The sequence below is a fragment of the Haematobia irritans genome, chromosome 4, assembly GCF_050003625.1.
Source record: "Haematobia irritans isolate KBUSLIRL chromosome 4, ASM5000362v1, whole genome shotgun sequence".
NCBI classification, from domain to species: Eukaryota; Metazoa; Arthropoda; class Insecta; order Diptera; family Muscidae; genus Haematobia; species Haematobia irritans.
The window spans coordinates 197,614,475-197,630,083 of NC_134400.1; the positions used below are offsets into that span (position 1 = coordinate 197,614,475).

The 15,609-nt window shown below is 39.1% G+C and overlaps 2 protein-coding genes across 2 annotated transcripts; both read right to left on the minus strand.

Moving 5' to 3' along the window:
* Window positions 1-4,910: 4,910 nt before the first annotated feature.
* On the minus strand, window positions 4,911-6,452 carry LOC142235937 (uncharacterized). Its single transcript, XM_075307186.1, has one exon. The coding sequence runs from the start codon at window positions 6,450-6,452 to the stop codon at window positions 4,911-4,913; it is 1,542 nt and encodes a 513-aa protein (XP_075163301.1).
* A 66-nt stretch (window positions 6,453-6,518) lies between these two features.
* LOC142235938 (uncharacterized) lies at window positions 6,519-10,172 on the minus strand. Its single transcript, XM_075307187.1, has 3 exons — window positions 9,212-10,172; window positions 8,839-9,163; window positions 6,519-8,766 (listed from the first exon to the last, which is right to left on the minus strand). Exons 1-3 carry the CDS (start codon window positions 10,170-10,172, stop codon window positions 6,519-6,521), a joined length of 3,534 nt encoding a protein of 1,177 aa, XP_075163302.1.
* Between the last annotated feature and the right edge of the window lie 5,437 nt (window positions 10,173-15,609).

Sequence of the window (15,609 nt, forward strand, 5' to 3'; positions counted from 1 at the left end):
AACAAAGCAAGAAGACCGTTTGATCTTGTCCAAGTGGCGCCACAATAATGACTTTATTTCGTTTCTCTTGGTCATTGTTGATCATCAACTGGTCCTGGTTGGCTTGTGGCTGATATGATTGCCTTCCTCCTTTCTCATTTACCTTTAGCATGACATTGTGTTGCATTGGACATTGCTTTCTGCAAATGTCATTTGATTTAAGATCTTTGGTGATAAAAACCCAAAAACAAGATTTTCGTTCAACCAATGTCCAAGTGGTCTAAGTGCTCAAATCAATTCTTTCCCCTTCCCAAGAAAAAAAGTGAAAATCTACATATCGTCTCTTAGAGATGATGGCCACGTGTGGTTGTTCGTTTCTTAGGGGTTTTTGTACCCAATTCCTTCCTATACATTTTGCTTGTTCGCACAGCATGTATTTATGGTCCATCCATACCAAATTGAGGTACACATGTGGGGACATTCGAAGGAATTCTTCATTCAATTGGGTCGTTTCAAATAAAACATGAAATTGATTTTTACAAATGTCATAAATTTCACCGAATGTCCATTGTGGTCGGAAAGGCGAAGTATGTAAACCAAGATCTTTTACAATCATGCAGTTGTTCCAGTGGAATGACATATCAATGAGTTAGTCACTATGTAAATTGGATTGTACGGTAATATGTTCAGCAGAGTGAATGGTGGCTTTGGAGTGATTTGATAATTTTTTTTATTTTGTTATTGCAGGTAGCTAGAGGGTTATTATCCCCTCTGGAATGTGTAAGGAAAATACTTATTAGCTTTGTCGACTTATCTGTTTTCCCTGGTATGTTCCTGTGCCAGGCGTCACCAAGGGGAAATCCTTTCAGTACGTAAATAATTTAGTTTTTGCAACCGTGTACCTATACCAATTTCTTCCTAGTCCATTTCCCAGATATCCCGATGGTTTGCCGCATGAAATCTTCCTTTTCGTTCATCTGGGACCAAGTATTCGGTGATGTATTGATGGTCGGGAACTAGTATATTCGCTGAGATGAAGGCGATCGGAAGTTGATGGGCGGAATTCGTTGTAAGGTAGAGGATTAGAAGATGATCAGATGTTGGTTCGTTCTGAGATGAAGGCGATCGGAAGTTGATGGGCGGAATTCGTTGTAAGGTAGAGGATTAGAAGATGATCAGATGTTGGTTCGTTCACAGATAATTGGAGGTCGGTGAGGACGATTCGTTTATGAGGAATTCGCTAGGTTATAAGAACTTCGGTTCATCGATGACTGGTTGTTGATGAGAACATCGGTTCGTTGATGATCAGTAGATGATGACAATTTGGTTTGTTGATGATCGGTACTGGATGAGAACGTCGGTTCGTTGATGGTCGGTAGTCGATGAGAATTTTGGATCGTTGATAACAAAGTTGATTTGTTGATGATTAGAATTCGATGAGAATTTCGGTTCGCTTATGATGTAACGTTGATAAGGGCCCGTCACAGAAATTTGTTCTTGTAGTGAAAGAGAAAGGAAAAACGGTGTTATACTTTGGTATTACAGTTTATTGATGGTAAATCGTCTACAAATTAAATGTTATATAATAACTAGAGATACGGTTGGTGAGAGCATGTTCTAGGACGTGGTACCGATTCGATGGGGCCGGATGGTGGCTTGGATAAGCACACCGGACTGAGCTGCCCGCGTTTGGCCTTATCAATTATATGGCAGGAATGGGCGAGTTGAATGGCGGCCTAGCTCAGTACGCTCTGTAAGTCTAGGCAGGATCTTGGAACAGCGACCTTGCTCAGTGCGCTGGCGTATCTGGGTGGTTGAATGGCGACCTCGCTAAGTACGCTCAGTAAATCTGGTGAGATGTATGGAAACGAGGTAGTGGTGAGTCAAAGATGATCCTGTTGAACCTTGTGCAGAGCGATTAAAGTTAGACCAACGCTAAGCGACTGGGAATGGAGAACGGACAGTGACCAAGGAAAAGCTATGGACTAGGTACAGGGGAGTGGATAGATGCGACGACAATTGGAACTGTGACCTTGCTAAGTAAAGAGTCAATGGGATAGTGAAGATCTGGAGTGACTGCGAACTGGGTAAGTACACAAGTCAAACGGCGAAAGAGGTCTTGAAGATCTCGACTAACTGCGAGTGGATAGATGCGACCACAATTGGAACTGTGACCTTGCTAAGTAAAGAGTCAATGGGATAGTGAAGATCTGGAGTGACTGCGAATGGAAACGAGGTAGTGGTGAGTCAAAGATGATCCTGTGGAACCTTGTGTAGAGCGAGTAAAGTTAGAACAACGCTAAGCGACTGGGAATGGAGAACGGACAGTGACCAAGGAAAAGCTATGGACTAGGTACAGGGGAGTGGATAGATGCGACGACAATTGGAACTGTGACCTTGCTAAGTAAAGGGTCAATGGGATAGTGAAGATCTGGAGTGACTGCGAACTGGGTAAGTACACAAGTCAAACGGAGAAAGGGGTCTTGAAGATCTCGATTAACTGCGAGTGGATAGATGCGACGACAATTGGAACTGTGACCTTGCTAAGTAAAGAGTCAATGGGATAGTGAAGATCTGGAGTGACTGCGAACTGGGTAAGTACACAAGTCAAACGGCGAAAGGGGTCTTGAAGATCTCGAGTAAGTACACTAGTCAAACGTGGAGCAGGCTCAATGGGATTGTGAAGATCTGGAGTGACTGCGACCTGGGTAAGTACACAAGTCAAACGGCGAAAGAGGTCTTGAAGATCTCGATTAACTGCGAGTGGATAGATGCGACGACAATTGGAACTGTGACCTTGCTAAGTAAAGAGTCAATGGGTTAGTGAAGATCTGGAGTGACTGCGAACTGGATAAGTACATAAGCCAAACGGCGAAAGAGGTCTTGAAAATCTCGAGTAAGTACACTAGTCAACCGTGGAGCAGGCTCAATGGGATTGTGAAGATCTGGAGTGACTGTGCCATGATAACTACACTAGCCAAACGTGGAGCGTTAGTGGATCAATAAGATCTTGGGTGACAGTGACCTTGATAGGTACACAAGTTAAACGTATTTGGTGGTCGGCAGCCACCGTGGTGCAATGGTTAGCATGCCCGCCTTGCATACACAAGGTCGTGGGTTCGATGCCTGCTTCGACCGAACACCAAAAAGTTTTTCAGCGGCGGATTATCCCATCTCAGTAATGCTGGTGACATTTCTGAGGGTTTCAAAGCTTGCTAAGTAAAGAGTCAATGGGATAGTGAAGATCTGGAGTGACTGCGAACTGGGTAAGTACACAAGTCAAACGGTGAAAGAGGTCTTGAAGATCTCGAGTAAGTACACTAGTCAAACGTGGAGCAAGCTCAATGGGATTGTGAAGATCTAGAGTGACTGTGACTGTTTTAACGAGTTAGAAAACCAATATAAATTGAGCCTTCTTGAGAATAAATACACTTGATTTTCCGTTTCTTTATAACTTCATATTAAATCGTATTTATTCACATAAATTCATCTATAACTATAAATTTTGTATGTCACTTCAAATTCACAATAAATGGTTCTATTCTTTTAACAATAATACTTGTGCAATACTCAAATTGATCATTTAATTCTTAGCCTTTTATTCTTATCTGGTATGCTTCTTCAAAATGTGCTGTGGTCTTGATGACGATTTCTCTACAACTGCCCCTCCTTCACCCTTTTGCTGTAGTCGCTTGTTGGCAAGGTAGAACGAAGAAACAAGAAACATATGAGATCGTTATGACTTGGATTGGCAGGATTGCCATCCATTTGTTTACTGCGTAAACATCCTCCCCGGCCATGGGGTATCTAAGCAGATATTAAATTGTGGACTAAATTTACTACATAGCACATTTGGTATATTTGTGTTTTTTTTTCGATATGGAAAGGGTATTTAAAATTGAACATCTTAGGACGTTGCTGACCCAATTACCAACCACCCTAAGGTGGAATCCTGAGCCATAAGCAACCCGCCTTCTGCCTGCATTATATTTGATTTCATGATTGCAGGAAACAAATCTGCGCCGATTTCTATGTAGATTGGATTGTTGGATATGAATTTGGGATCGGCTAATTCGATTCGCGGAAATTTGTCCAAGATGGTTTCGGAGAGAGATTGAGCATAAGGTTCCCGTGGTAAAGTCTCTGTTACCCTTGCATTAACCTGAAAACCCGGATAGGTTGGGACGGTGGCCTCAAAGCTCAGACGTGTATACAATAACGAATCCACCGTGAATGTTTTAAGCTCATATTCTTCAATAAGTCGAGCAGCGATTATTGTCGACGATAAACTGGAATTCATTAATGCTCTAACAAATTTCGTACTATCGCCCATATGAACTTTTATTAGTGCAGTCGGTAGTACAGTTCTCAGTATGTTGCATGAAACTGGGTTTGGTCGTTTGGATGATAACTGCGGAGGGGAATGGGAACGAATTCTAGGGGCAGTGGATTCATTCCTCCAAATGCGCTTATGTCCGTGCAAACTAGTATGATGTTTTTCTTTACAGATGTTACATCGGGCATGGCTTTGACATTTGCCTTGAAGGTGGTTTCTTGCTAAGCAATTAACACAGTAATGGAGCTTCATAACTGTTTTGTATTTGTCGATCAGGTTCATGTGGCGGTATTTTGAGCAAGACGATAAACTATGATTTTCTCGACATAATCCGCACCCAAAATGTTTCACACTGTGATTTGAATGAGTAAACTGATGTTGCTCCTCACTTCGTTTACCTTGTCGCCAGCTTATTGAACAATTTCTGTGTAAAGGTGCTCGGTTTGCACAGCTTTTACAAGTTCGACCCATGCTTGTTAGCGCACCTATGGAATAAATAGTTAAACAATGAAAATTAGAGTAAAAATGGGATTTAATGTGTGTTGTTGGTGTAGAGTGTTATCTAAACAAAAAGTATAGGTTGAGAAAAAAAACATTAATTTGTGGGCAACACTACTAATTTAGTAATTGGTCTTGTGATAACACCGGTCGTGGTACGCAGATCCACAACTCTCGTTCTGTTGTCGGATCCATTGTAAACCTTGGTAACCCTGCCTAACAGCCACTCATTAGGGGGTGTATTATCCTGACGAACGACTACCATATCATCCCTTTGGATTGATCTTTGCGGATATTTCCATTTGTAGCGCTTGTGGAGTTCCTTTAAGTATTCCTCCTTCCATCTTCGACAGAAATAATGGTGTTGTACTCTGAGACGCTGCCATCGATTGATCAGACTCATGTTATTGTCTCCGAGTTCCGGTTCAGCTGGAGTTAGTAATGGGGTTCCTATAAGAAAGTGCCCCGGGGTTAGTGGATTTAGGTCCTCAGAATCATCGCTCGAAGGTGAAAGAGGTCTCGAGTTGAGACATGACTCTATTCTGGCTAAGAGAGTATTCAGCTCCTCAAATGTATGCCTTTGATTTATGCAGCACTTTTTCAGGTGAGCCTTAAAGCTTTTCACTCCTGCCTCCCATAGTCCGCCCATATGTGGGGCTCCGGGAGGTATAAAGTGCCATTTTATGTCCTGAAAATTATGAGCAGTAACGACTTCTCCTCTTAGTCCGTTTATAAACTCCTGGCGCTCATTTCTAAGCATCCTTGCCGCTCCGACGAAATTTGTACCATTATCGGAGTAAATAGATTCTGGACATCCCCGTCTTGAGAAGAACCTAGCGAAGGCTGCCATAAACGTTGGAGTGGAGAGGTCGGATGTGAGTTCTAGGTGTATAGCTTTAGTCGAAAAGCATACAAATATACAAACGTATCCTTTAGTAATTTTGCAGCATCGTGCCGAGTAGCTTTTAACCTCGAACGGGCCAGCGAAGTCGACCCCCGTGTTGGTAAATGGTCTTGAGAAAGTACTTCTTTCCGGAGGCAATGCTGCCATTAATTGTTTTGATTGGTTATTCTTATACCTAACACAGGGTACGCATGAATGTATTGTACTTCGAATCATAGTTTTTAGTTTGGGTATCCAGTAACAGGATCGAAGGACTCGAAGCATGACTTGATTGCCACCATGTAGGGTTATTAAGTGTACGTGTTTCACTAACAAGCGTGCAAATTCACTGCAGTATGGAATGAGTACTGGGTATCTCTCATTATAACTTAGGTGACCAGCGTTTACTAATCTACCATTAACTCTCATGATTCCATGTACATCTATGAAAGGGTTTAATGTAAGTATCGAACTTTTCTGAGGTAATTTTTCTCGGATTGTTAAGCAGCTGTGCTCTTCTGGAAAGTATAGCTTCTGACAAACTATTATTAATCGATCCTTTACGAGTTTGATTTCTTCCGAGGTCAGCTCCAAACGTGAGAATTTAGTAGATTCCCTATGTTTCAAGGTGTTAAAATAAAATCTATAAACGTACGCCAGAACTCTAATTGCCCTTGACCACATTGAAAATCTTGTTAATATGTCTGAATGAATCGAAACAGTGTTTGCGAAGACTTTCACGGTCTTCGCTTCCATTTCGGTGGTAAACGATGGTGACACCGGCCAATCAGACGTGTCGTTACTAAGCCACGAAGGGCCCTTCTACCATAATGACTCATGTTTCAGTGCACTAACATCACATCCCCGACTAGCTATATCCGCAGGGTTGTCGTGAGAAGCTACGTGTCTCCAATTCTCTGCACTAGTGTTTCTTGTTATAATGGACACCCGATTTGCAACAAACGTTTTCCATGTGGTCGGTGGTTTACTAAGCCACGCTAATACTATTGAAGAATCTGTCCAATAGTGTGTAGCATATTGGGGAATTCTCAGCTGTGATAACAAAGCATTAACCATCGTGGCTAATAATGCAGCGCCACATAGCTCTAACCGTGGCAGCGATAATACCTTTATCGGTGCCACCCTAGTTTTTGCAAAAAGTAATGAAACAGACACAGGTCCAGATTTGGGTATAACTCTAGCATATAAGACTGCGGCGTAAGCTTTTTCGGAGGCGTCCGAAAATCCATGAAACTCGATGGTATCCTTAGGTGTAAACCGAATCCATCGGGGGATTTGAATTTGCCCTATATTAGAATGGCTATCAATGAACATGTTCCACTTATGTAGGGTGTGTGTCGATAAACTTTCATCCCATCTGGTATTGTCTTGCCAAATCTGTTGCATGATTATTTTGGCTGTTATAATTATGGGCGCTAGCCATCCTGCTGGGTCAAACAGTTTGGCGATCTCAGATAGGACTATACGCTTAGTGTATGTATTGGGTCTCTCCATTAGAGGAACGTCGAAAAGGAATACATCGCTTTTAGCGTTCCAACGAATTCCTAACATTTTTGTATTTGATGATTCGGAGAGCGTCAGTAATTCAGCATTTAACAAATGCTCTCTGGGTATATGGTCTAACAGTTCCGAAGAATTTGCCATCCATTTTCGAAGTGGAAATCCAGCTGATTGCAAAACGGAAATTAGCTCATTTTGAGCTAGTTTCGCGTCAGAAAGTGTATGAGCACCAGCTAAAACATCATCGACGTACATGGAGTTCATTAGAATATCAGATGCACGGGGGTGCGTGGCTTGAACCTCCTTGGCCAAATGATGAAGGGTACTCACAGCTAAAAAGGGTGCTGAGTTAACTCCGAACGTAACTGTTTTGAGTTCATAATCTCTAATAGGCTCATTCACATTACTTCGATACAAAATCCTTTGAAATCGGGTGTGCGATGGTTCCAAAAGTATCTGACGATACATTTTTTGTATGTCAGCATTAAAAACGAACTTATAAAATCTCCACTGTAATATCAGTATGACTAAATCCCCTTGTATAGTGGGGCCTGTGACCAAAGCGTCATTTAAGCTTTTCCCATTCGAAGTCTTACTCGACGCGTTAAATACAACCCTAACCTTAGTAGTAACCCGATCTGGCTTAACAACAGCGTGGTGGGGTAAATAGTAAGAACTATCAGGGTTCAAAGTGTTTTTGAATTCCACAGGTACCATGTGACCTAACCTTATGTACTCTTCTAAAACATTGTCGTACTCTTTTTTTAATTCCGGTGTTTTCATTAGCTTGCGTTCATTTCGGAGAAACTGTGCCATTGCTATATGTCTGGAATGACCAAGTTGAATTTGTGGTGTCCTAAAGGGTAAAAAAACTTGGTAACGTCCTTGTGGCAGCTTGCATATAGTTCTGTCGAATATCTCCTCGCACATTTCATCTTCTAAGGACCGGTGGTGTTTAATGGGTACCTCCTCAATTTCCCAAAATCGTGTTATAGTTTTCTCTAGCGATACGGAATTGAAAAATGACACCGCTTGATTCTGAGCTCGTCTCTCATTGATTGGTCCCGTGAGAACCCATCCAAATTCAGTGTCTTGAGCTACTAATGTATCTAGAATATTTCTTTGTACACCTGACCGAATGATTTGTGGGTAATAATCACATCCTATGATGAAATCAATGGGTCGACTTTGGAAGAAAAGTGGATCTGCCAAGGAAGTACTATTCAATTCATTTAATACGGGTTGGGTGATATTCTGGGTTGGCAAGGCGTGGGTTAGAGTTTTTACTACTATCGCTTGTACTGTTATACAGAAATCTTGTCGCACAGCCGACCTTAAAACTACTTCACATATTTTGTCTGATCTGGCGGATATTACTTCATTGATGCCTGATATCTCTGCAATTATGGGTAGGGTGGGTATATTCAATCTACGTCGCAATGTATCGGATATAAAAGAAAAGTCTGATGCTGGATCTATTAAAGCTCTAGCTGTGAATAATGCCCCATTATGCTGTACCTTCAAAACCGCTGTCCCCAACAATTTTTTCCTTTAATCTATTTGGTTACAGGATTGAGTAAAGGTTGAAAAGGCCTGAGAGGAAGCGCTCATAGGAACAGACTGTTCACATTCATGAATGGCGGTCTGATTTTCCGCCGAAGTGTTAACTGGGATTTCTGTGGAGGAATTTGGTTTATGCAAAAGCGTGTGGTGTCGCCTTCCACAGTACCGACATCTGAACGACCTTTTACAATTCCTCAATATGTGAGATATAGCTAAACAGTTATAGCAACATCCATTGTTTTGCACAAACTCAATTCGTTCCTTCACACTTAACGTTTCAAATTGTGGACATTCCCGAATAGTGTGATTATCTTCACAAAATTTGCACTCTAAAACCCTATGGTCTCTTGAAGTTTCGTTTGTGGTTGGTCCCTGAGTGTTACCTTTTTTGGAATTAGAAGGCGAAATAACATTCACATGAAATAACTTGCCTCTTTTTTCATTACTGTCTAACCATTTTGGAGTACCTATGCTTTTAATGTCAGCTACCGACTCAAGTCCTTTGTATGTATTCGTTAGAAACGCATCCATTTCTACCCATGTTGGAAGAGCTGAAGGGTCGCTTAGAGTTTCTTCAAACTTTGTAAGCATTTGCACGGGTAACTTCATCGAACATAAATATATCAGGATGGGGTCCCAAGAATCGGTTGGTACTTTTAATAACTTCAAATGATTTATGCAGCTGTTTACGGTTCGTTGTAATTTGCGTACAGATGATCCACACTGTGCCGTGGCCGTTGGCAAGTCCAGTAAGATTTTAATTTGCTTGTTAATTTGCATCCTTACATTGTCATACCTAGCCCTAAGATCCTCCCATGCTACGCTGAATCCTTTGTGTGTAAGGGGTGCATTGTCTACTATTTCCTTGGGCTCATCTCCCGTTTTTTGTTTGAGATAAAATAACTTTTCTACTTCGCTCAATCTAGGGTTATTTCCATAAACAGCCAAAAACATGTCGCGAAATGAGGCCCAAGATGCATAATCTCCCTTAAAGATTGGAATGTCACATGGTGGAACACTAAACGTAGCCCTATCGTCGGGTGTCGAAACGTCAGAACCCCTTTTCATAACTTCCGAAAGACTTTCCATTGCCTCTTCTATCGCAATCATAGTATCTCTGTAAAACTTTCTACTAGCTTTCATATTCTCATGAATTTCCTCCATGTTTATAGATTTCACTTGTTCTGGTTTGTCCAATAATGGGAACTCTATAAGGGCATCGTATTTCCCAATTATTTTTGCCCAAATATTCTCTAATTCTCTCTGAACTACTTTTAAAGCCGACATGGATTTCTTCGCAATTAGAACAGGCCCAAATTCAGCCTTAAATGCATTTAATTCTATGGTTATGCTGCGAGTCAAACTGCCAGCTAGTGTTGTTAATTCAGCCATAATTCAAAAGGTATATATGCTAATTCAAAGGGTATATATGACAGGGGTTTGTCGATAAATACAAAGGGTTTAACATACAAGTTTGCCTACTGACAAATGGTTTTTGTGTTTGCTTAATTGCTTAACGAATGACACAGAGTACTCACCGAGCTTGCTATAGGGTATACTTTGTCTGTCGGCAAGGAATTTGTGAAATATTTTCGAGTAATTGATTTGTAACCTGTTGTATGTATTTTACACAAACGATTCTCTCTTCTTTTGACTTTTCTCTTTTCTGAGGAGTACCACACACTCTGTACACTTTTTTGAATTGTATGGTCGATTCTTCTTCTTCTTCTTCTATGATCTTCTCACAACACTTCTCTTTAAGGTACTTATTATTATTATTATTATTTTTTTTAAGAGAAGCGTAAATTATTCACAACAAGAGAGATTAATCACTTTATTTCTGTTTTGGAGACTTAATCATAGATCCCCTTTTTCGTTCTTTTTTTCTTTTTTTTTGTTCTTGGATCACGTAAACATTTATTGGATTATTTATTTGTTTTCAGTGGACTGTATAGGGTAAATAGTTTCCGTTATTTGACTAGAAGGTTCGAAGACCATGTTTTAACGAGTTAGAAAACCAATATAAATTGAGCCTTCTTGAGAATAAATACACTTGATTTTCCGTTTCTTTATAACTTCATATTAAATCGTATTTATTCACATAAATTCATCTATAACTATAAATTTTGTATGTCACTTCAAATTCACAATAAATGGTTCTATTCTTTTAACAATAATACTTGTGCAATACTCAAATTGATCATTTAATTCTTAGCCTTTTATTCTTATCTGGTATGCTTCTTCAAAATGTGCTGTGGTCTTGATGACGATTTCTCTACAACTGCCCCTCCTTCACCCTTTTGCTGTAGTCGCTTGTTGGCAAGGTAGAACGAAGAAACAAGAAACATATGAGATCGTTATGACTTGGATTGGCAGGATTGCCATCCATTTGTTTACTGCGTAAACAGTGACCATGATAACTACACTAGCCAAACGTGGAGCGTTAGTGGATCATGAAGATCTTGGGTGACAGAGACCTTGATAGGTACACAAATTAAACGTATATGTTGGTCGGGAGCCACTAGCATGCCCGCCTTGCATACACAAGGTCGTGGGTTCGATTCCTGCTTCGACCGAACACCAAAAAGTTTTTCAGCGGCGGATTATCCCACCTCAGTTATGTTGGTGACATTTCTGAGGGTTTCAAAGCTTCTCTAAGTGGTTTCACTGCAATGTGGAACGCCGTTCGGAATCGGCTATAAAAAGGAGGTCCCTTGTCATTGAGCATAACATGGAATCGGGCAGTACTCAGTGATAAGAGAGAAGTTCAGCAATGTGGTATCACAATGGACTGAATAGTCTTAGTGAGCCTGATACATCGGGCTGCCACCTAACCTAACCGTACCTATATGTTGGTCAGTGGATCGTGGAAATCTAAAATGACTGTGACCTTAGGTTAGGTTAGGTTATGTGGCAGCCCGATGTATCAGGCTCACTTAGACTATTCAGTCCATTGTGATACCACAGTGGTGAACTTCTCTCTTATCACTGAGTGCTGCCCGATTCCATGTTAAGCTCAATGACAAGGGACCTCCTTTTTATAGCCGAGTCCGAACGGCGTTCCACATTCCAGTGAAACCACTTAGAGAAGCTTTGAAACCCTCAGAAATGTCACCAGCATTACTGAGGTGGGATAATCCACCGCTGAAAAACTTTTTTGGTGTTCGGTCGTAGCAGGAATCGAACCCACGACCTTGTGTATGCAAGGCGGGCATGCTAACCATTGCACCACGGTGGCTCCCGACTGTGACCTTGATAAGTATACAAGCCAACTAGGGGTACGTAGGACCATGAAGATCTAAGATGTGATACGTACACAAGTCAAACGTGGATGTGGGTCAGTGGAGATTTACGGTGACCGTGACTTTGATAAATACACGAACCCAATAGAGAAGGTCGTAGGTGACTGTGACCTTGATAAGCACACAAACCAATCGTGGATGAGGGTAAGCGGATCGTGGAGATCTAAGGAGACTGTGACCAAAATTATGGCGGGCTGTTACTTCTTTGATGCGAAGGAAAACAACGTGGTGCAACGTAAGATGGTGACCTTGAATTACCACGTGTATTCCACTTGTACAATAACAGGCCAGTAAATCTATGCTACACAGGATATCACTTTCACTCAATACCACCACACTAGCAAGTCTTCATCTTGAATATTATTTCACACACGGTCTCGACCACAGCATTTACCTTATCTTACCTTCTCTCCTTCCCCTCTCCTTCAACTTGTACTCCGATGTCGGTCACAATTACGCTTTCTCGCTAATTTCCGCCTTCAGGCTCTAACCACTGTCCCATCGGCATTACCCACTTCACGTCTCTCAGCACTGGTCACAGTAGATTTTCCTATTCTTGACAATTATCATGCCAACTAATTTACTAGCTAATCTATGTAGGAAGTATAGATACGAAGTCGACCATCGTTAGATCGACACACCATTACCAAAATTTTGTATGGGTCTGAGACCCATTATATGGTGAAGGGTAAACAACAATAATCGCTTTGCAATGGCTAGCACCACGCTGGCACCCATCTCAGAAATCTGAAGTTATATTCAATTCATAATTTTAATCCTGATTGTAACGCCATCTGTCAGCATTCAATGGGAGAAATGTATCATTTGTAGTATCACATTGGACTGAATAGTCTAATGCGTCGGACGATAATACCCGTGTTCATTTCGGGACATATCCCAGACTTGGTCACACTATAAGTTATGTTAATGTGATCGATAACAAATTTATCGATTATTTAGTCATCGCCGACAATTCGTAGTGATTGGCCACACTGTAAGATTCTTTACAAACACAGACATTCCTTTCGGATAAGCTTATAGTCTGAATAGTTCTTTATAGTTCTTTATATATCCACTTTTATATTAAAATACAATCTCTATAAATTCTTTTAATTTCGTAGAAGATCCACCAACACCAAGTTACCACATTCACCAATGTACCACAGCAAAAAATCAACATTCTCCTCGATAAGAGGCAATGCCATCATGGAGACTGTGTCGTTGGTATTGATATGAGACCAATTAAAACTGCACGATCAGTGAGGAAAATCTTAATGCGATCTTGTTATTTATCTGAAGCGCCACAGACCCAATCTTCAATACAAAGCATTCGAGAATTTTAGGTGCCATGGGGCGAAAGGGGTATAGGGATTTTAATGTTTAGGCATGAGAGTGTATTCCATACCAGCATGATTACGTCAAACAGCACAGGATGATGCATAGAGGATCAACAGAGTATTCGGATAATGTTGTTGCTGCAGAAATAGTATTAAAGCTTCCAAAGTCACATTATTCTGGTTGTGGTCGAAAGTTTCACCTGTTTTTTTTTGTGGTTTCATTGAGCTTACTTACCACAAAGTCAGGAAACAACGACATTTCGAAAAGTAAAATGCATTGCGACAATAAAAAGTGGCCAACGACAGGAGTAGTGTCACCAACAGTTTAATACACGGGAATACACCAATGCGGATATGTACAGTGGTTAAGTGGGCATGAATTGGTGGCATAAAAAGTTATCTATTTTCCCACTATATTGTCAAAATTTTATTTCTATAGAAAATTTTGTCAAAATGTTATTTCTATAGAAAATTTTGTCAAAATGTTATTTCTATAGAAAATTTTGCCAAATTTTATTTTTTTAGGAAATTTTCTCAAAATTTTATTTCTTAAAAAATTTTCCTTAAATTTTATTTCTATAGAAAACTTTCTCAAAATTTTATTTCTCTAGAAAATTTTGTACAAAATTTATTTCTCTAGAAAAATTTGTCAAAATTTTATTTCTATTGAAAAATTTTTTCCAAAATTTTATTTCGATAGAGAAAGTTTTGGCAAAATTTTATTTCTATAGAATATTTTGTCAAAATTTTATTTCTATAGAAAATTTTGTCAAAATTTTATTTCTATAGAAAATTTTGTCAAAATGTTATTTCTATAGAAAATTTTGTCAAAATTTTATTTTTTTAGAAAATTTTCTCAAAATTTTATTTCTATAAAAAATTTTCCTTAAATTTTATTTCTATAGAAAACTTTCTCAAAATTTTATTTCTCTAGAAAATTTTGTACAAAATTTATTTCTCTAGAAAAATTTGTCAAAATTTTATTTCTATTGAAAAATTTTTTCTATAGAGAAAGTTTTGGCAAAATTTTATTTCTATAGAAAATTTTGTACAAAATTTATTTCTCTAGAAAATTTTGTCAAAATTTTATTTCTATTGAAAATTTTTTTTCAAAATTTTATTTCTATAGAGAAAGTTTTGGCAAAATTTTATTTCTATAGAAAATTTTGTCAAAATTATATTTCTATAGATAATTTTGTCAAAAAATTTTTTTAGAAATTTTTCTCAAAATTTTATTTCTATAGAAAATTTTGTCAAAATTTTATTTTTTTTAAATTTTTCTCAAAATTTTATTTCTATAAAAAAATTTTCCCTAAATTTTATTTCTATAGAAAACTTTCTCAAAATTCTATTTCTCTAGAAGATTTTATCAAAATTTTATTTCTATTGAACATTTTTTTCCAAAATTTTATTTCTCTAGAGAAAGTTTTGGCAAAATTTTAATTCTATAGAAAATGTTGTCAAAATTTCATTTCTAGAGAAAGTTTTGGCAAAATTTTATTTCTATAGACAATTTTGTCATTTTCGTTAGAAAATTTATCCAAGTTTTATTTCTATAGACAATTTTGCCATTTTCCTTAGAAAATTTGACCAAATTTTATTTCTATAGAACATTTTGTCATAATTATATACGAAAGAGCCCTCTGTTGAATTTCAATCCGTTTATAGATTCTGTTGGATTTATGCGGATGAATGGTAGACTTGCGCGTTCCCCTAATCTCACCTATGACGAGAGATTCCCCAAAATTCTACCCTATGATGCCCGGTTTATCAAATTGTACCTGGAGTATATTCACAATAATACGGTACATGGTGAAAATTCATTAATGTTGAGATTAATGAGATTAGAATTTTGGGTGCCCAGATTGAAGAATTTCGTAAGAACAATCATCCATAATTGCCGTACATGCGTATTGTTCGGAAGAAAACTGTAGACCAAATTATGGCCGCTCTTCCCCCTGAGAGAACTACATTGTCTCGCCCGTTTACATGCACTGGAGTCGACTTTGCAGGCCCCTTTGATATTAAGACCTACATTGGTAGAGGTTGCCGTATCACTAAAGGATATGTGCTTGTGTTTGTCTGCTTTACGACTAAGGCAATTCATTTGGAACCGACAAATGATATGTCGACTGATTATTTTATTGCTGCGTTCACCCGGTTTTTTCCCGAAGAGGTTGTCCTTCTAAG

Excerpts from the sequence above, each read along its gene's own strand:
- LOC142235938 (XM_075307187.1), bottom strand. The coding sequence starts at position 10,172 with ATGGCTGAATTAACAACACTAGCTGGCAGTTTGACTCGCAGCATAACC. Across the intron at positions 9,164-9,211 it reads AGACAGTAATGAAAAAAGAG|GTAACACTCAGGGACCAACC; the intron begins GCAAGTTATTTC and ends ATTCCAAAAAAG. Across the intron at positions 8,767-8,838 it reads GCCATTCATGAATGTGAACA|GAAAAAATTGTTGGGGACAG; the intron begins GTCTGTTCCTAT and ends AATAGATTAAAG.
- LOC142235937 (XM_075307186.1), bottom strand. The coding sequence starts at position 6,452 with ATGGAAGCGAAGACCGTGAAAGTCTTCGCAAACACTGTTTCGATTCAT.